Source organism: Podarcis bocagei (genome assembly GCF_964188305.1).
Source record: "Podarcis bocagei genome assembly, chromosome: 13".
Classification (NCBI taxonomy): domain Eukaryota; kingdom Metazoa; phylum Chordata; class Lepidosauria; order Squamata; family Lacertidae; genus Podarcis; species Podarcis bocagei.
Window position 1 is genome coordinate 52,773,620 of NC_138138.1, and position 25,795 is coordinate 52,799,414.

The 25,795-nt window shown below is 50.2% G+C and overlaps 1 protein-coding gene across 1 annotated transcript in view; it reads left to right on the forward strand.

The window, feature by feature from the left end:
• Positions 1-25,795, forward strand: part of LOC308572027 (polyunsaturated fatty acid lipoxygenase ALOX15B-like) — a 46,667-nt gene that overhangs the window by 14,465 nt on the left and 6,407 nt on the right. Inside the window, exons 6-12 of the mRNA XM_081167802.1 lie at positions 929-1,013; positions 5,804-5,926; positions 9,806-9,909; positions 14,643-14,815; positions 16,326-16,469; positions 18,133-18,336; positions 19,070-19,156. Of these exons, the coding sequence (XP_081023928.1) occupies positions 929-1,013; positions 5,804-5,926; positions 9,806-9,909; positions 14,643-14,815; positions 16,326-16,469; positions 18,133-18,336; positions 19,070-19,156 (920 nt within the window). The remainder of the gene's footprint in view (positions 1-928; positions 1,014-5,803; positions 5,927-9,805; positions 9,910-14,642; positions 14,816-16,325; positions 16,470-18,132; positions 18,337-19,069; positions 19,157-25,795) is intronic.

Genomic DNA, 25,795 nt, shown 5'->3' on the forward strand with positions numbered 1-25,795 from the left:
GGTCCCTTTGGCGGCCCCAATAAAATACAGTGGTGCCCCGCAAAACAAATGCCTCGCAAGACGGAAAACTCGCTAGACGAAAGAGTTTTCCGTTTTGGAGGTGCTTCGCAAAACGAATCTCCTATGGGCTTGCTTCGCAAGACGAAAATGTCTTGTGAGTTCCTGCGGGGTTTTTTCCTCCCCCCCCTTTTTCTAAGCCGCTAAGCCACTTATCAGCTGATCTGATCAGCAGATAAGCCGCTAAAAGCCGCTAATAGCGCTAATCCACTAATCCGTCAATGGGCTTGCTTCGCAAGACGAAAAAACCGCTAGACGAAGAGAATCACAGAACGGATTCTTTTCGTCTTGCGAGGCACCACTGTATTTCAGAAAATATTTCAAAAGTTGATGGGCTTCGCCATTCAAATGGTGTGTATGTTCTATATCATGGGATTATATGGGGCAGGGCTTACCTGATCCCCCCCCTCCAATATTTTATTGAAGTTGGCACCCCTGCCAACTTTTCCAGAACCACCCCGCGAACATGTTTTGCATATCAATTCCGAATTTTCTGTTGCTGTAACCTGCTCTGGGACCTGTTGGCGAAGGGCGGGTCAGAATTTTAATAATCATAGTCAAATGAGGCTGTTGCTGCTCAGAGCCACCTCAGACTTATTCATTCGTAGCTCCCCTTTCTTCCACAGCGGTGTAGCTGGCTCTCTCTTCCCCCACCTGTATTTATCTACACAACAACCCTTTGAGGCGGGCTTAGGCCAAGAGAGGGTGTTTGGCCCAAGGGGGCCCAGTGAAATTTATGGCTGAGCAGGATTTGAACCCTGACCTCGCAGGCCTTTGTCTGCCAAGCCACCCTCTCCAGTGGAAAGTTTCCATGTTTCAAATGCTAATGTCTTTTTTAAACAACAGCGCTCCGTTTCTTCTCTCCTTCCAGCCAAACTGGTTTGTGACGATGACGGAAACCAGTTGCTTCTGCGCCACCGGGCAGAGGAGGTGAAGGCGAGACAGGAGGCGTACAGGTGAGGAGATCTTGCCTTCAGAGATGTAGCTGTACCTGTTTTGGGTGCAGAAGGTGCCTGGTTCAATTCCCAGGTGGTGCTGGAAGAGATACCTTGGAAAGCCACTATTGTCAGCCAGTGTGGGCAAAATTGAGCTCAATGCACCAATGACCCAACGCTGTAGAGAGCAGCTTCTCCTAAATATTTATTTTGTTTTTAAAAAACATTTTTTATTGGTTTTTCCATGTATACATCCTCTAACAATATTTCTCTAACAATCTTCCATATTCCCCCCCCCCTCCTCCCCTGGACTTCCCTCATATTCCCATTTTGTTTTATTTCCATATTACGCACCCTGCGTGTTGTTTCCCAAAATTTTCCCAATACATACAGTCTTACTTTTTGTTATACAGTGGTACCTTGGGTTACATATGCTTCAGGTTATATACGTTTCAGGTTACAGACTCCCCTAACCCAGAAATATTACCTCGGGTTAAGAACTTTGCTTCAGGATGAGAACAGAAATCGTTCTGTTCTGAAGGAGGCCCCATTAGCTAAAGTGGTGCTTCAGGTTAAGAACAGTTTCAGGTTAAGAACCGACATCCGGAACAAATTAAGTACTTAACCCGAGGTACCACTGTATACAGTTGTGTATGTTTATTCAAACCCTGCCAATGAGTCCAATTCATTATGTTGCCTCTTCATATATGTTGCAAATGGTTCCCATTCTCTTTTAAAGTCTTTGCTATCTTTTTTAATGTAATTTATCTGTTCATTTTCCCGTTTCTGCATATTCTGTAAGTTTCCCTTGCCATTGTTCTTTCATTGGTATTTCTTTTGTCTTCCAAGCTTGTGCTAATATAATTCTTGCCGTTGCTGTTGCATACATAAATGCTTCTCCTAAATACTTGTATCCATTTCGCTTCCCTTCTCCTGACATGCAATGAGTCATTCGTTGCTGCTGCATGTCAGCCAAATTGGTGGAAATATTTCCCAGTGAAATAGGGCTTGCCAATCAGAAGGTTGGCGGTTCGAATCCCCGCGACGGGGTGAGCTCCCGTTGCTTGGTCCCAGCTCCTGCCCACCTAGCAGTTCGAAAGCACGTCAAAGTGCAAGTAGATAAATAGGGACCGCTCCGGCGGGAAGGTAAATGGTGTTTCCGTGCGCTGCTCTGGTTCACCAGAAGCGGCTTAGTCATGCTGGCCACATGACCTGGAAGCTGTACGCCGGCTCCCTCGGCCAATAAAGCGAGATGAGCGCCCCAACCCCAGAGTTGGTCACGACTGGACCTAAGGGTCAGGGGTCCCTTTACCTTTTTAAACGTGCTTCCCTACACTTTGTTTGGCGTTCTCCAAATATCACCACCCTCATAATTTAATTTGTGTGTCCATAGCAAAAGCCAAGCCTAAGGTAGTTTACAACATGAAGAGGCCTACATCGTTACAAAAATAACCAAAGGAGCCATAAATGATAAATAAAACACGTCGAAAAGCACACAGCCGCCGTTGAACAATTCTCACATAAATCATTATAAGAATAAAGATGCAATAATAATAATAATAATACCGATAACGGCAACAACAAAAACTCTAAACAATACCCCCACCCCAGAAGGACAGAGTTGAAAGATTTGCTTTTTGTTTTTAAAAGGGGGCGAATTTTGCAATGCTAGTCCTTAAACATCTTGATTTAACACTTGTTGAGAGCTAATCCCCCTCACTGACTTCCAAGGAGCTCACTGAGCCTCCCTGCCCCAACCGGAACAATTTGCTCCAGATTGCAGTTTAATAGCTCAAATGATTATGGGGAGCATGAATGCGGGGTGTGTATGTAGAATCCCTGCATCTATAAATCTAGCATGTCAGGGAGAAGGGTTTTAACCTCGTTTTCTATGTTCAGGGATGACGATGTTCTAGTCCGTTTCCAGGATCAAGGGGTTGAGTGCCAATCCTTGTGTTAACATATGCTTTCTGCATTATTGAAATGATTTTACTTTTTTAATCCCCCAAAAGAAAAAGACTCCCAAGCGGCTTATAGATGGTCTAAGGAGGAAGACATTCCCTGCTTTTCAGCTTCCGATTTTTTATAAAAGGATACAGCACAAAAAGAGTGGGAGGGAGGAGGAAATAAGCTCCCGTTGCTCGGTCCCTGCTCCTGCCAACCTAGCAGTTCAAAAGCACATCAAAGTGCAAGCAGATAAATAGGTACCGCTCTGGCGGGAAGGTAAAAGGCGTTTCCGTGTGCTGCTCTGGTTCGCCAGAAGCGGCTTAGTCATGCTGGCCACATGACCCGGAAGCTGTACGCCGGCTCCCTCGGCCAATAAAGCGAGATCGGCGCCGCTACCCCAGAGTTGGCCACGACTGGACCTAACGGTCAGGGGTCCCTTTACCTTTACCTTGAAAGGTTGTTTTCTGCTGCTCCAGAGAAGCAGACACGGAGCAATGGATCCAAACTACAAGAAAGAAGATTCCACCTAAACATTAGGAAGAACTTCCTGACAGTAAGAGCTGTTTGACAGTGGAATTTGCTGCCAAGGAGTGTGGTGGAGTCTCCTCCTTTGGAGGTCTTTAAGCAGAGGCTTGACAACCATATGTCAGGAGTGCTCTGATGGTGTTTCCTGCTTGGCAGGGGGTTGGACTCGATGGCTCTTGTGGTCTCTTCCAACTCTATGATTCTATGATTCTATTCTATGATTCTACCTTTTTATTCAGTAATAATAATGTTATGATTTATACCTCGCCCACCTGAGTTGCCCCAGCCACACAATAAAACATTAAACATTAAAAAACTTCCCTATACAGGGCTGCCTTCAGATGTCTTCTAAAGGTTGTATAAGTTACTAATCTACCGGTTGATCGTGAGCTGTCCCTGTTCGATCCTGGTTGATCATGTGATCTCCATCGATTGATTCCCCCCCCCCCCAAAAAAAAAAACCTCAACAACTCTGGTCAATCCAATGGGTAGATCACTGCCGGTTTATTTATAGTGGGAGTAGATCACAGTCTCTTGGAATTTGGACACCCCTGTCCTAGAATCATAGAATCATAGAGTTGGAAGAGACCACAAGGGCCATCGAGTCCAACCCCCTGCCAAGCAGGAAACACCATCAGAGCACTCCTGACATATGGTTGTCAAGCCTCTGCTTAAAGACCTCCAGAGAAGGAGACTCCACCACACTCCTTGGCAGCAAATTCCACTGTCAAACAGCTCTTACTGTCAGGAAGTTCTTCCTAATGTTTAGGTGGAATCTTCTTTCTTGTAGTTTGGATCCATTGCTCCGTGTCCGCTTCTCTGGAGCAGCAGAAAACAACCTTTCTCCCTCCTCTATGTGACATCCTTTTCTATATTTGAACATGGCTATCATATCACCCCTTAACCTCCTCTTCTCCAGGCTAAACATGCCCAGCTCCCTTAGCCGTTCCTCATAAGGCATCGTTTCCAGGCCTTTGACCATTTTGGTTGCCCTCCTCTGGACACGTTCCAGTTTGTCAGTGTCCTTCTTGAATTGTGGTGCCCAGAACTGGACACAGTACTCCAGGTGAGGTCTGACCAGAGCAGAATATAGTGGCACTATTACTTCCCTTGATCTAGATGCTATACTCCTATTGATGAGGCCCAGAATTGCATTGGCTTTTTTAGCTGCCGCATCACACTGTTGTCCTAAGGGAAAGCTGGACATTCCAAGATCAAATCAAAAGCCAGGACGGCTTCAATAAATCCGGAACTGCCTCTGGAAAACAGGGACACTTGGAGGGGGTTTGCTGTTGTAGAGGGTATCTCGTCTTCTGCTGTTTCGCATGGACCCACTACAAGAAGATTAGTGGGAAATCAAACTTTATCCTCAATGAGGCCTAGGAGCCTGCGCAGAGCGGTAGCTACCGGTAACTCCTTCAGCCTGGGTACAGCTAGGCCAAGTGCCAGATATTTAGTTGATAATGCATATATTACCAGGGGATAGAAAACCAGGGTGGAGGGGAAATGGAGGCCTAATGACTGGAATGGTGAACAGGAACTCCCCACACTGCAACAATTTGTTGCAGCCGCCATGCCTTTATTTCGAACAGAGGTCCGTTCCAACACAAGGTCTCTCACCTGCATTCTGAAGCGGCAGAAACCAGGTGCTAGAGATTTTAAAACAAACAAACACTTTTCCAATTTTTCGCAGTCAATAGCCTTGCGGCTACTGTTGCGTATAAATATAATGTCTTGTCTTCTTCCTTTAGACTTCCTGGTACTATTCCCAATAAATTGGAAAATTGGAAAAGTGGTATTATACCGACAAAAATAGAGTGGCTTGCCAAATTATTGGAGTACTACAATATATCCAAAACAATGGGAGAAATTGGAAGGATCTCAAAAGAGAAGATAGACAGGGACTGGAAGGTGTTTAAAAGATATTTGCAAAACCATATTGAAAAATCAGAACTCTTATTAGAATAAACAAGTTCCGTTTTAAATACTGGAATACCAATTAAGATGGATAACGATGTATAATAGAAAAAGAAGCATGAAATTAGGTTAAAGGTGTGTGAAAGAAAGTAATAGAAGTGGAAAGAAATTGCAATTGAGTAGATTGGAAGTCTAACACAAAGGTGGGGTGAGGGGTGGTGGATGGTGATGGGAAAAGGAATTATCTGTGGGATTGAGTGTAGGTATGTTTGAACACTTTTAAGGATTGTATGAAATGTATGTTTGTATATTCGCAATATGTGTGTATTAACGCTGAATTATTTTAACAATAAAAAAATTTCAAAAAATAATAATAAAAGAAACAAACTTCTCCCCACTGAAATCTTGATTTTAAAAACCAGGTGGGCAGAATTTGCACCGGGAATGCCTCATTGCCTGGCTGTGGAGAACATTGAAGAGCTGAACACCAACGTGAAGTTTTCCTTTACCAAGCTCAGCACTTTTCTCCTGCGGTCAAAGCTCACGTGAGTCCCGAAAGCCGAGGAAAGCCAGCCTTGATTTTGATTTTGAATTGATTTTAGAATGTTGTGTTACTTTTATTGTTGTTAGCCACTCTGAGCCCTGCTTCGGCTGGGGAGGGCAAAATATAAATAATAATAATAAATTGTTTATTTATTTGGCAGTCAGGATCTGGCCAGCTCTCTATCTGTCTTGACTTTTGGGTGTCGAACAAGCTGGTCTGCTCCCTTTTGGGTCCTGAGCTGCGATGTTTTGCCACACACTGGAATCGGTGAACAGGGCTTATCGCCATTGCTATCGGTCCTTTTGCAACCGAGGCAAGAGCAGGGAGGGGAATTTTTCTGAGCCTGAGGGCCACATCCAGTCTTCAGCAACATTCCGAGGGCCGCAGGCCAGTGGGCGGGCAGGTCCAGAAGTAAAATTGGCATTGCAGCAACCAATGCGCCTCTCACTTCTTTGCAAAACAGGATAGCGGCTGCAGTCGGAGGCAGAAATGGATCCTGAATTTTCCAGGGCAGTGGCCCTAATAATGTACGCAAACATTAAAAGTGTGCATAAGAATGACTGGCAATAGCACACACAAAATGCATTATATTGGAGGGAACTGTGTTCTGTTTTGTTTTAAAAAGAGTGCATTATGCGTTTAAAAATTGCTTGTTGCGTTTATATTCCACCTTCACCCCCACGGAGCTCAAGTTGGGCTGTGTGGGTCTTCTCCCCCACCTCATCTATAGCTCTTATGTTTCCCTCCCCTTATGGTTTTGACTTTTAAAATGAGGCTGTATTTTAAATTGCATTTTAACCTGTATTTTAAATTGGGTTGGTTTTTTTCCTTATTATGTTTTTACTGAAATTTTATTGGTGTTAGCCGCCCTGAGCCTGGCCCTGGTGGGGAGGTCGGGGTATAAATAAAATTTATTATTATTATTATTATTATTATTATTATTATTATTATTATTAGAGTAGAGCATGCACCGCCAGAGTGGTGCATGCTCTAGTTATCTGCCGCTTGCATTATTGCAATGCGCTCTATGTGGGTCTACCTTTGAAGGTGACCTGGAAACTACAACTAATCCAGAATGCGGCAGCTAGACTGGTGGCTGGGGGCAGCCGCCGAGACCACATAACACCGGTCTCGAAAGACCAACATTGGCTCCCAGTACATTTCCGAGCACAATTCAAAGTGCTGACCTTGAAAGCCCTAAACGGCCTCAAAGGCCCAGTAGACCTGAAGGAGCGTCTCCACCCCCATCGTTCTGCCCGGACACTGAGGTCCAGCACCGAGGGCCTTCTGGCGGTTCCCTCGCTGCAAGAAGCCAAGTTACAGGGAACCAGGCAGAGGGCCTTCTCAGTAGTGGCACCTGCCCTGTGGAACTCCCTCCCACCAGATGTCAAAGAGAAGAACAACTACCAAGCTTTTAGAAGACATCTGAAGGCAGCCCTGTTTAGGGAAGCTTTTAATGTTTAATAGGTTATTGTATTTTAGTGTTTTGTTGGAAGCCGCCCAGATGGGCGGGGTTTAAATATATTATTATTATTATTATTATTATTATTATTATTATTATTATTATTATTAAATTCCCACAGCAACCCTGTGAGGTAGGCTAGGCTGAGAGAGGCAGTGACTGGCCGAAGCTTATACCCAGTGAACTTCACAGCCTTGTAGGGATCCGAACCCTGGTTTCCCAGGTCCTGGTCTTGACACCATTGCACCACACTGAACGTTGAATTTTCTGTTGAATTTTCACGAGAGCCAAAAACGGACATGCCTTTGAGGGCAGGAGTCCGGGGCCCCACTCAGCAGAATGAAAACAACCCTCCTCTTCCCCCCCCCAAAAAAAATAACACCCGGCAGGGCTGTCTTACCACATTTTGAAGTCATGTGATGCAACAATGCACGTGGGCCGTCTCCTGCACCGAAGGGGGTTGGACTAGATGAGTCCTGGGGGTCCCTTCCAACTCTGCAATTTAAGTCCAAAGTCCGAAAACACTTCACTGGCCGTCACTGTGCAAACAGGCATGCTGTGCCACTTTGCCAGCGAGATCCCTGCCCCAAGGTCTCTTTCGCAAGGGGACGTGATCTAAGATAGCAGTCCCCCTTTCCAGTTCAGCCAGCAAGACAGGGTGGTAATCTGCAATGCCGAAAGGAAAGGATTGCCGTTTGAGGGCCAGCCACATTCCTAGTAAGCTGATCTCCAGCTGCCCCCATTCCCCTGTTGTTAATTGTTTGCTATGAAGCAGCAAATAATTGCTATGAAGCATGTTAACGGAGAAATCCGAGGGCTCCCTTGGACAAAAAAACAAGGACCCCAGCCAGGAATACCAGAGCAAAACAGCAGCCGGTAGGCTTGGTCTTTATTGAAGACTGTCGTGGCAGAACTCCCACCTGCCACCAGGTGGAACAAGATGGAAGCCCCAAACCAAAGAGAACCCAAACTTTTATTAGCTGCTAATCCCCATGTTGGGACGCGGGTGGCGCTGTGGGTTAAACCACAGGACTTGCCGATCAGAAGGCCGGCGGTTCAAATCCGTGCAACAGGGTGAGCTCCCGTTGCTTGGTCCCTGCTCCTGCACACCTAGCAGTTCAAAAGCACGTCAAATTGCAAGTAGATAAATAGATACCGCTCCGGCGGGAAGGTAAACGGTGTTTCCGTGCGCTGCTCTGGTTCGCTAGAAGCGGCTTAGTCATGCTGGCCACATGACCCGGAAGTTGTACGCCGGCTCCCTCGGCCAGTAAAGCGAGATGAGCACTGCAACCCCAGAGTCGGCTACGACTGGACAGGGGTCCCTTTACCTTTACCTAATCCCCATGTTAAAGGTAAAGGTAAAGGTACCCCTGCCCGAACGGGCCAGTCTTGACAGACTCTGGGGTTTGTGCGCCCATCTCACTCAAGAGGCCGGGGGCCAGCGCTGTCCGAAGACACTTCCGGGTCACGTGGCCAGCGTGACAAGCTGCATCTGGCGAGCCAGCGCAGCACACGGAACGCCGTTTACCTTCCCGCTGGTAAGCGGTCCCTATTTATCTACTTGCACCCAGGGGTGCTTTCGAACTGCTAGGTTGGCAGGCGCTGGGACCGAGCAGCGGGAGCGCACCCCGCCGCGGGGATTCGAACCGCCGACCTTTCGATCGGCAAGCCCTAGGCGCTGAGGCTTTAACCCACAGCGCCACCCGCTTCCCCAAAATCCCCATGTTACATCCCCCCAAACTACATAATGGTTACATCATGAAATGGAAGGTCTAGTGGCAGTAATCTGAGCATCCCGGACCCTGCCCCATGGCTCTCCTTGCCCTCCACCAAACACCCATCAAGTGTAACAAAAAAGATCTTTACATTTCCCTGTTTCCCAGCCAAGTTCATCACACCCTTTTGTCTCCATCTGGGTTTGTTCTTTCTGGAATGGCTACCTGTCTGGCACTCAGGTATCAGGATGCCAGGGATTATCACTCAGGCAGAGGGGCTGCTGAGGAGCTGAGCTCACGTTCACGTGTCTATATGAATTTCTGAAGTTTTCCCAGTGAGCCAGTACATAGATACATTGATCAGTGAATTGTTACATTTGGTATTGTGCAGCAAAGGCCCTTTGAATAGATAGGAAGAAACTGTGATGGGGTGTTTTGTGGGGACAAATCACAAAAGTCACAAAAGTGTTTGTGCTGGTTTTGGTAGTGGGCTGCATGTGCATGATATCTGCTGGAGGGGCAACCCCCCCCCAACCTAGACATAAATTCCTGCAGCAAGCAGCAGCTGTTGGCACTCAGATCCATGGTCCTCAGCTGTCGCCGATTCTTCTCCGCCCCCCCCCTTCTCCCCACATCACACGGGGTTGGACTAGATGACCCTCCGGTGTCCCTTCCGACTCTTACGATTCTGTGATTCCTTTAGACTGATGGAGGTGAAGCTGAAGGGGTTCATGGACTGCCAGGAGTCTTGGAAGAAAATGGAAGACATCCGGAAGGTTTTCTGGTTCAACAAGACCCCCGTTTCCGGTAGGTGCCTCTTTGCACGTGCACAAGCGCTATCAAACACGACGTTCTTAGAAACGACCGAAGCCATTTGCCCAGGATAGAACAGGCACATTTGAAGGAGGAGCAGTCAGGATCTTTGGGATGTGGGACTCTGCTGTGTACCATGGGTCCCTTTAACTCAATATTGTCAACATTGACTGGCAGCGACACTCCAGGTTTTCAGGCACAGGAAATACCAGGCCCCTAATGGAAATGCCGTTAAGGGACACGGGTGGCTCTGTGGGTTAAACCACAGAGCCTAGGACTTGCTGATCAGAAGGTCGGCAGTTCGAATCCCCACAACAGGGTGAGCTCCCGTTGCTCGGTCCCTGCTCCTGCCAACCTAGCAGTTCGAAAGCACCTCAAAGCGCAAGTAGATAAATAGGTACCACTCTGGTGGGAATGTAAACAGTGTTTCCGTGCGCTGCTCTGGTTCACCAGAAGCGGCTTAGTCATGCTGGCCACATGACCCGGAAGCTGTACGCCGGCTCCCTCGGCCAATAAAGCGAGATGAGCGCCGCAACCCCAGAGTTGTCCGCGACTGGACCTAATGGTCAGGGGTCCCTTTACCTTTAGTGGAAATGCCATTAGGGACTGAAATTGGGACCTTCAGTGTGCAAAGGAGATGCCACAGCCCTTCCCCGCCTTGCAGCTTTCTACAGGCCAAAATTCAACAGGTATAGCCTTTCCAGGAAAGGAGCTAGATTGAAGTGGGAAGCTTCCTCTCCCAGATTAAGACCTAGCGTGTCACTGATACAAGTACGTGAGCCCTGCAAAGTTAAAACAAGTTCAAACATAGTCCAAGGGTTCCTGTTCCTCAGAAGGCTTCTGGGCAGAGTTGAGGAGGAAACAGTACGTCCAGTGCTGCAGGCGGTATGCTGCAAATCGCAAACAGGCAGAGTGTTGTTGTGCTCAATTTTCGGGCTTCCCATCTGCTTGGACGCTGGGCGAACAGGATGCCGGACTAGGTGAGTCTCTGGGCCTGATCCAGCAACTAGGCTCTTCTGTCTCAAACTGGTTGGACGCAGAGGAGTGCTGGGGGTCACCAGCTGCCCAAGGGAAGATGGTTCAGAGCCAAGGGGGTGGGACAACGTTGTGTGGTCAGAGGGAGAAAAGGGAGCAGACTGGGAAGAGATGATGTTGGAAGCTGAAGAGGCAACAGGGCACCGTGAGCGGGAAGGGGCTGTGGCAGAGAGCAGTTCAGAATCAGAGGTAGGAGTGGAGGCTGGAGAGGAGGGAGGCCAAGAGATGAGTCTGGCTGGTGAAGAGTCTCGGGTGTCTTCCCCTCCTGCTGCAACAAGCTCCCTGTTGTATTCTGAAGGCAACGGAAAGGACTGAACCCTGATTTAAGGTGCTGGTTTTGACCTTTAAAGCCCTTCACGCCTAGGACCCTCACACCTACAGGACCGGCTCTCCCAGTATGCCCCACAGAGGACCTTAAGGTCCATAAATAGCAACACCTTAGAGGTCCCGGGCCCTATGGAAATCAGATTAGCTTCAACCAGAGCCAGGGCCTTTTCAACACTGGCTCCGGCCTGGTGGAACGCTCTCTCATGAGACCAGGGCCCTGCAGGATCTAACTTCTTTCCGCAGGGCCTGTAAGGCAGAGTTGTTGCGCCTGGCCTTTGGCTTGGAATCAACTTGTTTCCCTCCCCCTCTTTCTTTTTTCCTTTCTCCTCCTGTGATGAGGCTGCATTTTAATGTTTCAATGTTTTAATGTTGTATTTTAATCTTGTTTTTAAGTTGTATTCATTCAACTTGTTTTTATTATTGCTTGTTAGTTGCCCTGAGCCCGGCCTTGGCTGGGGAGGGCGGGGTATAAATAAAAATTATTATTATTATTATTATTATTATTATTATTATTATTATTATTATTATTAAAATAGACACAAGGCTTGACCAGCAAGACTCTGGGAGGAAGTGCCAATAGCCACTCCCTCGTCCAGGCCGTTTTATTAACAAAAGAACTCTAAGAACTCTTACACAGCGTTTGTAAGAACCAATCGGATTTCCTCTGAGCATTTCAAAAAATCACCACTGGGGACAGTCAGATCAGAGGAATCCTTTTAACTACAAAGAACTAATTTGAGCATGCATACATGTTTAGGGTAAATAAAACAGGAATTAAGGAGGAATGCATTTAGCAAACCCAGAGGTCATAAACAGGAAAAGGAAGACAGGCATTTTTATCACCTCTGTGTGAAACTCTGTTTCCTGGCCCAAAGATTAACAAAACCACATCAAAGCTACCTCCTATCTTTATGGCCCAGGATGCCTGGTGAAGCAACTGTGTATGTGACTTGTCAAGCCTAGAGGAAATGGGGCAGAGATGCAGAGGCTTGTGGGGTTGAATCAGAACTCATGTCAAATGACCCAAGCCCAGTCAAAGCAATGCTTTCATCGCCAACACAATGGCTTGCTTCATTGTTCATAATTCCTCATAGCAATCCCACCTGACCACCATACTCCCCTCCCCACCATACCTGTCGACTGTCTCTTATTTGGCAGGAAAGTCCCTTATCCCAGCGCCGTGTCCCGCTGCTGTCCCTTACTGATGATGTCCCTTAAATTTCCCGGGTTTCAAAGGAAGCAGCTCCTCTCCCTCCCTGCCTGCCAGCCAGGGAGGAGGGAGGCTCCAACTGGGTTGCTTGGCTGCGTTGCTCACCCAATAAGGAGTCTAAGAACGACTTAGGGGTGGAACGTACATGCCTTGTGCCGATCAAATCGGCCGTGTTGCCTGGGGAGTCGCCTTTGCTCAGCGCTTCCCAGCAGAGAGGTGACGGTGGTTTTCCTTGCTGCATCCCCTTTGCCGGGTTGCTGCGCTGTGGGAACCACCGCTTGAGGCTTCGTTTGGCTGCTGGCTGGGCTTTCTGCCTTTGGCTCGGTGGGGCTCAGAAGTTGAACATACCTGTGCTCTGGAAATCCCTTATTTTGGCTGCTGGTCCCTTATTTTCAAATCTGTAACTTGACAGCTATTCTCCCCACTTGTCTCCCAGAACCAGAAGAGGCATGAAAAGGGCAGAGGTGTGGTTGGTTGGCTGCAGGCAGGCCCAATCTCCAATTACTTGGGGGGAATCCTACAGAGAAGGGAACTTAGGCAGCTGTGGGGAGGCAGCAATCTTCAGTCTTGGCAACTGCTTCATGGGGGCAAGAACTTCCGGAGCTGAGCTCCTGTGTTCATTATTCCTGACACTCCTGTGCAGATCCTGTTTTTGCATTTGAAAAAAGAGTTGACTCCAACTTGCTCGGTGTGATTTTCTGCTGGCTTGCTCTTGCCATCTAACACTCGAGAGTGGACCAGGAGCCCTGTGTTATACTCTCCCCACACCCCACCCCTGCCTCCAGTTGCGTGGTGAGTTCCCGCCCTCCCCCCGTGGAAATAAAACACATGACCCAATTATTAAGGTTAATGGGCTAAATAAGGCCACAACTTTATTGGTTACAGGTGATGAGCGGTATTGGCTTAGGCATTGGTCCTAACCGACTATATCCAACTTCAGCCCGTCCGCTTGAAGGCCGGGAAGGGTTAACCACCAGTAGGGGGAGTCCTGCTGATGCACATCAACTAGGAACTCCCCCGGGGTCACCGATAGGGGGTGTGCCTTAGGCCCTCACCTCCCGAAGCTTTGGACAGGGCCATGCCCCATGGAATCCTTTACCGGACTACCCTTCAATATGTGGGGCAGGTGATGGCGCTTCCTCCCCTCATCCGTCTACATAACAATACCAATACCAAGGCCTAACCGCCAATACCAAGAAAGTTGTGACAATTTGCTATGAGGTAGGCAAAAAACCAAGTGGCTTCTGCCAATTTGCCAAGCATAGCTGTCAACCGTCTCTTATTTGGTGGGAAAGTCCCTTATCCCAGCGCCGTGTCCCGCTGCTGTCCCTTATTGATGATGTCCCTTAAATTTCCCGGGTTTCAAAGGAAGCAGCTCCTCTCCCTCCCTCCCTGCCGGCCAGGGAGGAGGGAGGCTCCAACTGGGTTGCTTGGCTGCGTTGCTCACCCGATAAGGAGTCTGAGAACGACGGGGGGTGGAGCTTGCAAGCCTTGTGCCGATCAAATCGGCCACGTTGCCTGGGGACTCGCCTTTGCTCAGCGCTTCCCAGGGAGAGGTGACGGTGGTTTTCCTTGCTGCATCCCCTTTGCCGGGTTGCTGCGCTGTGGGAACCACCGCTTGAGGCTTCGTTTGGCTGCTGGCTGGGCTTTCTGCCTTTGGCTCGGAGGGGCTCAGAAGTTGAACATAGCTGTGCTCTGAAAATCCCTTATTCTGGCTGCTGGTCCCTTATTTTTGAGGCTGCTGGTCCCTTATTTTCAAATTTGTAAGTTGACAGCTATGTTGCCAAGTGGAAAAAAATCCTACCAGGCCAACCTCAACGGCGACCAACCGAGGTCCATAGCAAGCTCAAGGACGAACACCTTAAAGGGCGGGAGGGTGGGAAACAGAAGCAGCTGGAGGCAGCAAAAGAGGGAGATCCCCGGCTGCTCCTGCGTTAAATAGGGCAGGCCACGCCCCCAGAGCCAGCCAATTGGCTGTCCAGGGGATGACGCGGCCGGGGATTCCCTCAATCGCGCAGAGGCTGAGCACCAGGCGCGTGGTGAGAGCGTGAAGCCCGCAACACCACCTCCTTTGCAGGGCGGAAGTGGCTTTCTAAATGGCACTTCCCCAGACTTGGAGAGACACGTCTTTTAAGAAGTTTCTCTACGTCCCCAGAGTACGTTGCCGATCACTGGCAAGAAGACGCTTTCTTCGGCTCCCAGTATCTCAACGGCGTCAACCCCGTGGTGATCAAGAAATGCACCCAGATCCCAAGCAATTTCCCCGTGACCCAGGAGATGGTTGCCGCGACTCTCGGGGCATCCACCACCCTGCAGGAAGAAATCCAGGTGACTCAATTCTTTCATTCCTTGTTTCTCCACAGCAAAATAGGCTCCAAACTTGTCTCAAGAGGCGGCTGGGATGTCCCACCTGCTAAAGCTGGCTGCATCTTAGCAGCCAGAGAAAACTTCTCCCATCCAAGGGGATGTGTGTTGCGTTCCGAAGGCAAGGAAGGATTGGACCCTGATTAATAAAATACACACGAGGCTTGGCCAGCAAGACTCTGGGAGGAAGTTCCAATAATAATCTGTCACACCCCAGCCCAGGTCCCCTTTATTAACAAAAGAGCTTTTAACACAGCGCTTGTAAGAACCAATCAGATGTCCTCTGAGCATTTCAAAAAAACCTACCACGTGGGTACAAAGTTAGATCAGAGAAATCCTTTCAACTACAAAGACTACTTTGAGCATGCATACATATTTTAGGCTAAATAAAACAGGAATCAAGGAGGAATTCATTTAGCAAAGCCCAGAGGTCATAAACAGGCAGTAACAGGAAAGGAAGGAAAGGGGGTATTTACCATCTCCTTGTGAACTCTCTTCCTGAACTCTCTTCCTGGCCCTAAGATTAAACGGCCTCAGTCCAGTATACCCGAAGGAGCGTCTCCACCTCCATCGTTCTGCCCGGACACTGAGGTCCAGCGCCGAGGGCCTTCTGGCGGTTCCCTCACTACGAAAAGCCAAGTTACAGGGAGCCAGGGAGAGGGCCTTCTCGGTAGTGGCACCCGCCCTGTGGAACGCCCTCCCACCAGATGTCAAAGAGAAGAATAACTACCAAACTTTTAGAAGACATCTGAAGGCAGCCCTGTTTAGGGAAGCTTTTAATGTTTAATGTTATTGTATTTTAGTGTTTTGTTGGAAGCTGCCCAGAGTGGCTGGGGAAACCCAGCCAGATGGGCGGGGTATAAATAATAAATTATTATTATTATTATTAGATTAACAAAACTAACAAACGCTACATCAAAGCTACCTTCCAACTTTATGGCCCAGGATGCCTGGTGGAGCAACCGGTCTGTGTTTTAGAATGCTTATACGTGCCTGTCAGGCGTAGAAAATGGACAGTAGAGAACATGGACAGAGATGCAGAGGTTTGTGGGATTGAATCAGAACTCATGTCAAATGGCTCAAGCCCAGTCAAAGCAATGCTTTTATCGCTGACACAATGGCATGCTCCATTTTTCATAATTCCTCATAGCAATCCCACCTGACCCCCCCACAATGTGAGCTACCTGCACCAGTGGCTACTGACCCTTGTGGCCATGTGCTCCCTCTGTGGCTGGAGGTGCTGGTGCTTCTGAGCACCAGTTTCTGGAAACCACACGTGTGGGAAGCACTTTTGGGCTCAGGTAATGCTTTCAGGTTTCCCAGAAGAGGCCACCGTGGCAGCAGCATGCAGGACAGATGGGCCAAACTAGATTCTTCTCGCGTTCTTATCACACCGCTTTGGGCTAGCTTATTTCGATCACGCAGCGACGACACAAACTAGCTCTCGTTTTTTCTTCCTCCCTGACCCTAAAAGAAAGGGAACGTTTACATCGTGGATTACAAGATCCTGCAGGGCATCCCGACCAACACGATTCAAGGGCAGCGGCAGTACATGGCGGACCCTCTCTGCCTCCTGTACCAGACGCCTTCTGGGGAGCTCCTCCCCATAGCTATCCAGGTAAGCAGCCAGCCAGGTAAGCACGGCAGGGCGTCAGAATTGAGCCAATTGAAGCCCACTCCCTGACTCTCTGGCCACCGCAAGGGTCTTCCCACTTCTCTTGCCGCAGCCTGGCCACAGGCCTTCCAATTCCTCCTCTGTTGCTTTATGGTAAAGGTAAATGGACCCCTGACCATTAGGTCCAGTCGCGGACGACTCTGGGGTTGTGGCGCTCATCTTGCTTTATTGGCCGGGGCTTCCGATTGACTGCAGGAGCTTCCTGCAGCCAATCAGAAGCCACGCTTTGGTTTCCGAACGTTTTGGAAGTTGAATGGACTTCTGGAATGGATTCGTTCGATTTCCAAGGTACAACTGTACTTGTTTCCCACAAGTGTGGAACCATTCAGACATGCATTCCCATACCTGCTTTCTGAAGGTAAAGGGTAAATGGACCCCTGACCATTAGGTCCAGTCGTGACCGACTCTGGGGTTGCGGAGCTCATCTCGCTTTATTGGCTGAGGGAGCCGACGTTTGTCTGCAGACAGTTTATCCGGGTCATGTGGCCAGCATGACTAAGCCGCTTCTGGCAAACCAGAGCAGCGCACGGAAGCACCGTTTACCTTCCTGCCGGAGTGGTACTTATTTATCTACTTGCACTTGACGCGCTTTCGAACTGCTAGGTTGGCAGGAGCAGGGACCGAGCAACGGGAGCTCACCCCGTCGCAGGGATTCGAACCGCCGACCTTCTGATCGGCAAGTCCTAGGCTCTGTGGTTTAACCCACAGTGCCACCCGCATCCCTTGCTTTATGGTAGAGGTTGGCAACTGGCGTCCTGCGGCCAAATTGGCCCCATCAGCCGGTGGAACTGCGTGGAATAAGTAAGATGGTGAGAGGAAGGCTTTCTAAGACAAGGAGGAATGCTTCTCCTCAAAACATCTCCTTTCCTCCTCCTTTTGCTCACGCATACCGTTCTTTCTCTCTCAGGCCTCATCCACAGCATGCAACCAAAACAATATACGAAACAGCCATGGCTTCCCTCAAAGGATTGTGAGAGCTGTACGTGGGTTAAGAACTTAATTCGTTCTGGAGGTCGTTCTTAACCTGAGGTACCACTTTAGCTAATGGGGCCTCCTGCTCCCGCTGCCGCCACCAAACAATTTCTCTTCTCATCCTGAAGCAAAGTTCTTAACCCGAGGTACTATTTCTGGGTTAGCGGAGTCTGTAACCTGAAGCATCTGTAATGCAAGGTACCACTGTAGTTTGTTAAGGGTGCTGGGAGTTGTGAAGAGACCCCTATTCCCCTTGCGGTGATACAATTCTCAGAGTGGCTTGACAACCAATCCCTCTTGGGATTTATGGGGGGGGGGGAGTCTCCCAACCACTCTTAGCACCTTTAGCAAACTACAGCTCCCAGAATCCTTTGGGGGAAGCCATGGCTGTTTAAAGGGGTATCGTAGCGCTTGAATGGAATGTGGCCTCAGTCTCCTCCGTATTTGAGGTTACTGGCAGTGGAGAGGTTTGGGTCCCCACAACACACACACACACAACACGCTCAGGCTAAGAAAGTAGCTGCTTTGGCTTGAACCCCAAACCTGCTGGGGGGGCGTTTCCCAACCTGTTGCCCCACCCTCTCTCCTCAGCCACCCCGACCACCCCATCACCAGCTCCTCTCCTTTCCCTCAGCTGAGACAAACTCCAGGCCCCAACAACCCCATCTTCCTCCCCAGCGACTCGGTGTGGGACTGGACCCTGGCTAAGATGTGGGTCCGCAACGCCGACTTCCACGTCCACCAGAACATCTCCCACCTGCTCCAGACGCACCTGGTGGCCGAGGTCTTTGCTATCTGCACTCTGAGGCATCTGCCGTTGTGCCACCCGGTCTTCAAGGTATGTCGGTGGCGAGGGTGGGGAAGGAACAGCGTCCGGCCCGAGGGTCACATTAGGGTTTGCACAGCCAAGCGAGGGAAGGCAAGGAAAAGTTTTCGCTGGACCGCCCCCCTGCCGTTGCGGCAGCCCCTGGGAAACCTGAAGGTCGAACGGGAGCGACTCCATCTTGGAAAGCACTGGCGGGATGAGGGTGGAGGGGCGCGCCGCTGCCTGAGGGCAAAGGACAAGAACCTGTGCCCCGCGAAAGGATATTGCTTGCCGCAAGGCTGGGCCTGTTTTACTCGTGAGTCGAGCACAGCCCAGTAGCTTTTTGCGTTGTGACCTGTCGAGAGCTTTGCAATCGCGCTGCCTGGTTTGGGGACTGAAAAGGAGCGGGATCCAGTGCCTTTGCTGGAGGTTTCGGCTGTGTGATTTTCAAGTCTCTCTCCAGGCCAAGGATTCCAACAGTCTTATGTACTGAAGTTCTCACCCTGGGCCAGCAGGGGGATACTGTAGATAGTTTTCACTCAGGTCCACATATGCAAATAAGGGGTTGAAAGTGACGTTCAGTGATTGGATAGTTACAGAAAATGGTTACTGTTGCGTTCTAGTGGAGCTCTCCAGTTCAGTTCTGAACCCTCCAGTTCAGTTCTGTTCTGGCCTGTGAATAAACAAGAGCTGTTTGAAGAATTGCTGTGTCGTCTGATATGTTCACCCACAACTTAACAAATAGGTTTTCTTTCCCGCCTTGTAGCTCCTGATCCCACATTTCCGATACACCCTCCAGATCAACGCTTTGGCCAGGGTCAGGCTCATCATGGAAGGCGGGATGATGGACCTGGTAGGAGAGAAGGCCCCTTTCCCCTTTTTGAGTTTGCTTGTCTGTCTGGTGCATCAGAGGTGGAGCTTAGCTGCTGTGCATCTGGGGCAGGGCTATGGGGGTGGGGCGAGCATCCGAGGGGGGCGCCATGGCGAGCATCCCAGGGAGCGAGACGCCCATGGCGGGCTGCTTCCTGGGCGAGGAAAGAGGGAGCCACACCGCTTTGCCAACAGTCTTCCTCCCTGTCGGAATCTCCATTCTTTCTGCCGAGCTGATAAAACTCATCTTCCGGAATCGCCTCCGATGTGATTAACGACCTGAGCCTTTGATGAGGCCGTCAGGCGCGTTCCCATTATGCAGAGAATCAAAACAGCACACGGAAGTGATGAGATTTATGGCTACATCGCTATGCTTTGTTTTCTAAGCTACACAGACAGAAAAGAAATCATCCTCTCTCTGTGAGAGCAGAGAGCAACTGAACAACAAAGGAACAGGAAACCAGTAACGTCACATCTGTCTCCTGTCTTCCGTGAGACTTCCAACAGCCTGGAAATGTCTCTGGAATGTAAACAGAGTCTTGTGACTCCAAAGCACTGCACAGTGGCAAACAGAAACTAACACTCCCTTCCCTCTTCCTTTTGGCAACTTGGGGGAGGCTTCCCCCTCAAGGAGCGGGGGGAAATGGCGCGTCACCCGCCTGCGACTCCCAAGCCTCCCCCGAGCTCTCAAAATGAAGGGGGAAGGGAGGAAGGCTGCTGGCAAGGCGGCGCAGCTCCGCCCCTTTTCCCGACGTCTTGGGGTAGGCTTGGGAGTCGTGGGTGGGTGGCATGCCGAATGTAACCCGCCCCCAGTGATGATACCCAGGGCATACCGCTACCACCGCCCCCCTTCCTCTGACCCTTTGGTGGCTCCCCCTGCCTGCTCTCAGAGATGGATTTTGAGACCCAAATGAAAATGTGCATCCTTCTGCTTTAGCTTTTTGCACCACAGCCAGATTAGCTGCCCCCGCCCCACCCCCCGAATTGCACAAATAAGCAAGCGATGGGATAGATGTCCATGCAGAAAATGCTGTCTTTTCTTTGAAATCTGCGCCCAAAGGGTCCAATTTGGAAATGTATCTCAAGTTGTTCTCCAACTTGGACATTTTTGAACATGGCATCTTAAATCTCATGCACCTGTGAGGGTTTGATTAGCTGCTTGTGCGTGAAAACGTGCTCCCTCAGAGTTTGTGCGCCCCCACAAACCTCCGTGTGTGACGGAGCTCCTCAGACATGTCTGCTCTAGTCACTAGTAGAGTCCGACAGTGGCTGTCTGCGGAAGCGTTTCCAGCAAAGAAGTTCCTTAACGGAAACGCGTCTCCTGGACTCGCGGCGTGACAGTTTCCTGCGAGGTATGGGTCTCCCTATGGGAGACTCCGATACTTCCCCACTGTTCTCGCTGGAAGCCTCCCTGAGCCCTCCCTCCTGCTCGCATTCCCTCAGAGACCCACTCCTCCCCCTGCTGGTCCCTGCTTCCGCAGTTGAGTCTCTTTCATCCTGCCTGAGTCCCTCCACCACCTGATGCTCTGATGGCAGTTCCCTGACATCCACCTCCCCTCCAGGGCCCCCCTCACCCCCTCCCAATTCCTCCCCCCTGGGAGGTGAAGGGCTAAAACCCCGAAACGAATCTTCCTCATCTTCTGACGTCTCGAACAATTCTCTCCATCGATCGTCGTCCTGGCCAGCTGAATCCTCCTCCTCTTCAGAATCTGGGAACCCCTCCAACTCCTCTTCCTCGTCGGTGGTGGCAAAGTATTCCCTTCGGAACCTCGCTACAGGCTGAGGTTTACGTGGGAACCTCTGATGAAAAGTCTCTATTAAAACCTCGTCATTGACATCCTCTGCCCTAACCCAGGTGTTTTCCGACTCCGGTTCCCCTTCCCACATTACCAAATACTCTACTTGATCTCCCTTCCACCTGGAATCGAGGATCTCCGCTACATGGTAGCTGTGTTCCTTCTCCTCCATTGCTGGTCCCCTAGTGACCCTCCCCTCACTGTCTCCTCTATACGGTGACAGCAACGACCTGTGAAAAACTGGGTGCAGCTTCATGTGGTTCGGTAACCGGAGCCTGAAAGCCACTGGATTGACCTGCTGTATGACTTCAAACGGACCCAGCCTTTTGGGTCTTAATTTCTTACAACCTCCTTTGAATGGCAACCCTTGGGTTGACAGCCACACCTGGTCCCCCACCCTGATGCTTTCACCTTCCCTTCTGTTTTTGTCTGCTTGCCTCTTATATTCCTCCTTAGCCCTGTTTAAGTGGAGTTGGAGCTGGCGATGGATCGCTTCCATTTCTTCCACGAACTGTTCTGCAGCTGGAACGCTCCAGTTCTCCCCCTCCCCCCCTGGGAAGGCTCTGGGATGGCACCCGTGATTAGCCAAAAAGGGGCTCATCCCCGTGGACACGTTCTCTGCATTGTTGTAGGCAAATTCTGCCAACGCCAGCTTCTCCACCCAATCATTCTCTCTGTCATTAACATAACACCTCAAATATTGTTGGAGAACCCCATTTGCTCTTTCCGCCTGCCCGTTGGTTTCAGGATGACGGGCCGTTGAGAAATTAACCTCTACATGCAGTAAGCTCATGAGCTTCCTCCAGAACCTGGAAGTAAATTGTTTCCCTCGGTCTGAAACCACCCTCAAGGGGGCGCCATGCAACCTAAACACATTCTCTACAAACAATTTGGCGGTTTCTTCTGCTGTAACCGCATGTGAGCAGGCTATGAAGTGGGCCATCTTAGTTAACAGGTCTACTACAACCATGATGGCTGTTTTCCCTCTAGACCTTGGCAGATCAGTCATGAAATCTATTGCCACTGCTTCCCACGGTCTCTCAGGTGTGGGCAGTGGTTCTAATAAACCAGCCGGCGCCTGCCTCTCCCCCTTGGCTCTTTGGCATTGTTCACACCCTCTCACATACTCCCGCACATCTTCCCTGACCTTGGGCCACCAAAATTCCCTGGTAACCAGCCACATGGTTTTGTGTTGCCCAAAGTGCCCTGCTGTGGGGCTATCGTGCAGCTGCTTGAGTACTTTCTCCCTCAATTCCCCTTCAGGTATATATAACGCTCCCTTATAATACAATGCCCCATTTCTCTCCTCAAAACCACCGGATTTGTCTTCCTCCCCTCTGAGATCCCTGAGTTTCCCCTGGGCGTATGCATCCTGCACCGTACCCTCTACCAATTCCCTTTGCCCCACCAAAGTCGCCCCACACACCCAGCGGTCCTCTGGAATGATATGGGTTTCTTCGGGTGCTCCCTCCCCCTCCAAATATTCAGGTTTGCGTGAGAGGGCGTCCGCCCTAACATTCTCTGGGCCTGGCACATAACAAATCTCAAAGTTAAATTTGGAGAACTCTTGGGCCCATCTCAACTGCCTTTGGTTGAGCACTCGCGCCGTTCTCCAGTACTCTAGATTTTTATGGTCCGTGCACACTTGCACTTTATGTTGTGCACCAACTAGCAGATGCCTCCATCTCCGGAACGCCTCATGAATAGCAAGCAGTTCTCGGTCGTACACCGTGTAGTTCCTCTCGGATTTGTTCAGCTTCCGCGAGAAGAAGGCACACGGACGCCACTCCGACTCCTCCTTCCCCGACTGCAGAAGAAGCACCGCCCCTATGGCTCTGTCAGATGCGTCTGTTTCAACCCTTAGCTTCTTTCGTAAATCCACATGCAGAAGTTGTTCTTCAGAGGCGAAGGCCCTTTTCAGTTCCTCAAACGCTCGCTCCGCCTCCGCCGTCCATACAAACTTCTTTTTACTGCTGAGACAGTCAGTGATGGGCGCCGTCAGATGGGCGAAGTTGCGGATAAACTTACGATAAAAGTTTCCAAACCCTAGGAACCTCTGCACATCCTTCTTGGTTTTGGGTGTTTTCCATTCCAGCACTGCCTGTACCTTGCCGGGATCCATGGCCAATCCCTTGTCTGACAGGCGGTACCCCAGGAATTCCACCTCCTTGGTATGGAACCGACACTTCTCCAGTTTGACCCACAGCCTGTTGGCTTGCAGTCTGCTCAACACTTCTCTGACGTCTCTCACATGTTGCTCCTCATTCTCAGAATACACCAACACATCATCTAGAAAGGCAACGCAATTCTTGTAGAGCAAAGGGCCCAGCACGTGGTTCATAAAAGATTGAAAACACGCGGAGCCTGCTTGTAATCCAAATGGCATAACGAGGTATTCAAACGCCCCCAAAGGGGTAAACATGGTGGTTTTCCATTCATCCCCTTTCCTTATGCGTATCAGGTTGTACGCCCCCCTTAGATCCAGCTTTGTGAAAATCTTTCCCTTCCTCACCATGGTCAAAATATCATCAATTCTGGGCATAGGGAACGCCACCGGTTCAGTCACTGCATTCAGCCGCCTAAAATCACATACAAGTCTCGGCTTGTCCGCATTTTTTTTGTCCACAAAGAACACTGGGCTCCCCCCTGCTGCTTTGGACTCTCTGATGAAGCCTCTCTTCAGGTTCTTGTCAATGAACCCTCGCAACTCCTGCATTTCCCTGTCTGACATGGCATACAACTTGCCCACGGGAAGCTGTGCTCCAGGGAGTAAATTGATCTGACAATCAAAGGGTCTATGAGGTGGTAGTTGGTCAGCTTCCTTCTCGCTGAACACGTCGCTGAGATCTGCATACTGTGGTGGTACCTTCACCTTCCCCATTACTTCAGTCCCTGCTAGGGTGGCTTGGGCCCCTACTGAACCCTTCTCCCCTTTGCAGTGTTCTAGGCAATGTGCAGAACCAAAGGACACCACTCTTTGATGCCAGCCAACCAGCGGATCATGTAGAGCTAGCCAGCTCATTCCCAAAATAATGGGAGCGCCTCCCAGGGTGGCCACATTAAACGCTATCAGTTCTGTGTGCCTTGCCACCCTCATTATCATTGGGACAGTCTGCAAGCGGACTCCTCCTCCCAACAACTCCCTGCCATCAATCGTGGTCACCTGCAGGGGGTTGCTTAAAGGGATGGTCTGTATCTGGTGTTCAGCAGCAAACTCCTTGCTCATAAAATTGCAGGAGCTGCCTGAGTCCAATAACGCCTTTATTTTTAGGGGGTGCCCATTCTGCAGCTCTAGCGACACTTCAATCACTAGAGCAGGTCGAGGAGCTTCTGGCACGGGCACTTTCACTGCTCTTTGGCCTGGCTGCAGTGCCCCAATTGTGGCAACCAGGCGTTGGCTTTTACCTGCTCCGCTCCCCCTTCTTCTCCCCCCTCAACAGCTCCCACCATCCCTTGCCATTCCTTCCTCTGGGGGCAGACTCTGGCAAAGTGGCCTGGCTGTTGGCAGAGATAGCATTTCCGGGGGCCCTTTCCCTCCTTCTTAGCTCCCTCGCTGGTTTTTGAAAATGCGCGCGCGCGCGCTGTTCCGATTTCCATCGGCTCTGCCGGCGGGAAAGCTGGCTCAGGAATGTCTGGAATGCGGAACTCCTTCCAACGTTCCCCTCTCCCTTCCCGCCTCTCCAAGGCTCTTGCCTCCTGCCGCGCTCCTATGGTCAGCGCAGATTTGGTCAGCTGATCCATAGACTCCGCCCTGGGGCTCCGTGCCAGCTCGTCTTTCACCCCCGAAGAAAGACCTTCTTCAAATAGCATTTGAACGGGTGCCGCCGATAAATCCCAACTCAGTCTGTGAATCAGCATGGTAAACTCCGTCCAATATTCACGGACAGATCGACTCCCCTGCTTACAAGCCATTAGCTGTCTGCGCACCACCCCTTCCTCAATATCGCTGGAAAACATGATATCCATTGCACGAAAGAACTTCATTGTGTCCTTTAGTATGTCATTGTGCGTTGCCATTAGGGGTCGAACCCAGTCTCTAGCCCCTTTCTCAAGATGCCCAATTACAAAAGCAACTCGCGATTCCTCATCAGGGAACTCATCGAACTGCACATTAAGGGCATATTGCATCTCTGTCCTAAAAGCATGGTAGTCCTTGGGGTCCCCCCCAAATTTCTGCACCAATCCTGGTACCTTTCTGGGGAATTGAGTGGCTCTCCCCTTCTTGTCTGCATCCTGAGCCCTTCTCTCCTCCAGCCTCGCCGTCTGCAGGGCCAGTTGAACCTCCAACGCTCGGTATCTATCTTCCAAGCTTGGACCAGCTCCAGCCCCTGCTCCTCCGGTTCCGGTTGGTTCGCTCATGATGCCTTCTCTTGCACAGGCAGCGTACAAAGTCTGTCGGACTGCTGTGAGGGTTTGATTAGCTGCTTGTGCGTGAAAACGTGCTCCCTCAGAGTTTGTGCGCCCCCACAAACCTCCGTGTGTGACGGAGCTCCTCAGACATGTCTGCTCTAGTCACTAGTAGAGTCCGACAGTGGCTGTCTGCGGAAGCGTTTCCAGCAAAGAAGTTCCTTAACGGAAACGCGTCTCCTGGACTCGCGGCGTGACAGTTTCCTGCGAGGTATGGGTCTCCCTATGGGAGACTCCGATACTTCCCCACTGTTCTCGCTGGAAGCCTCCCTGAGCCCTCCCTCCTGCTCGCATTCCCTCAGAGACCCACTCCTCCCCCTGCTGGTCCCTGCTTCCGCAGTTGAGTCTCTTTCATCCTGCCTGAGTCCCTCCACCACCTGATGCTCTGATGGCAGTTCCCTGACAGCACCTAAATGTGT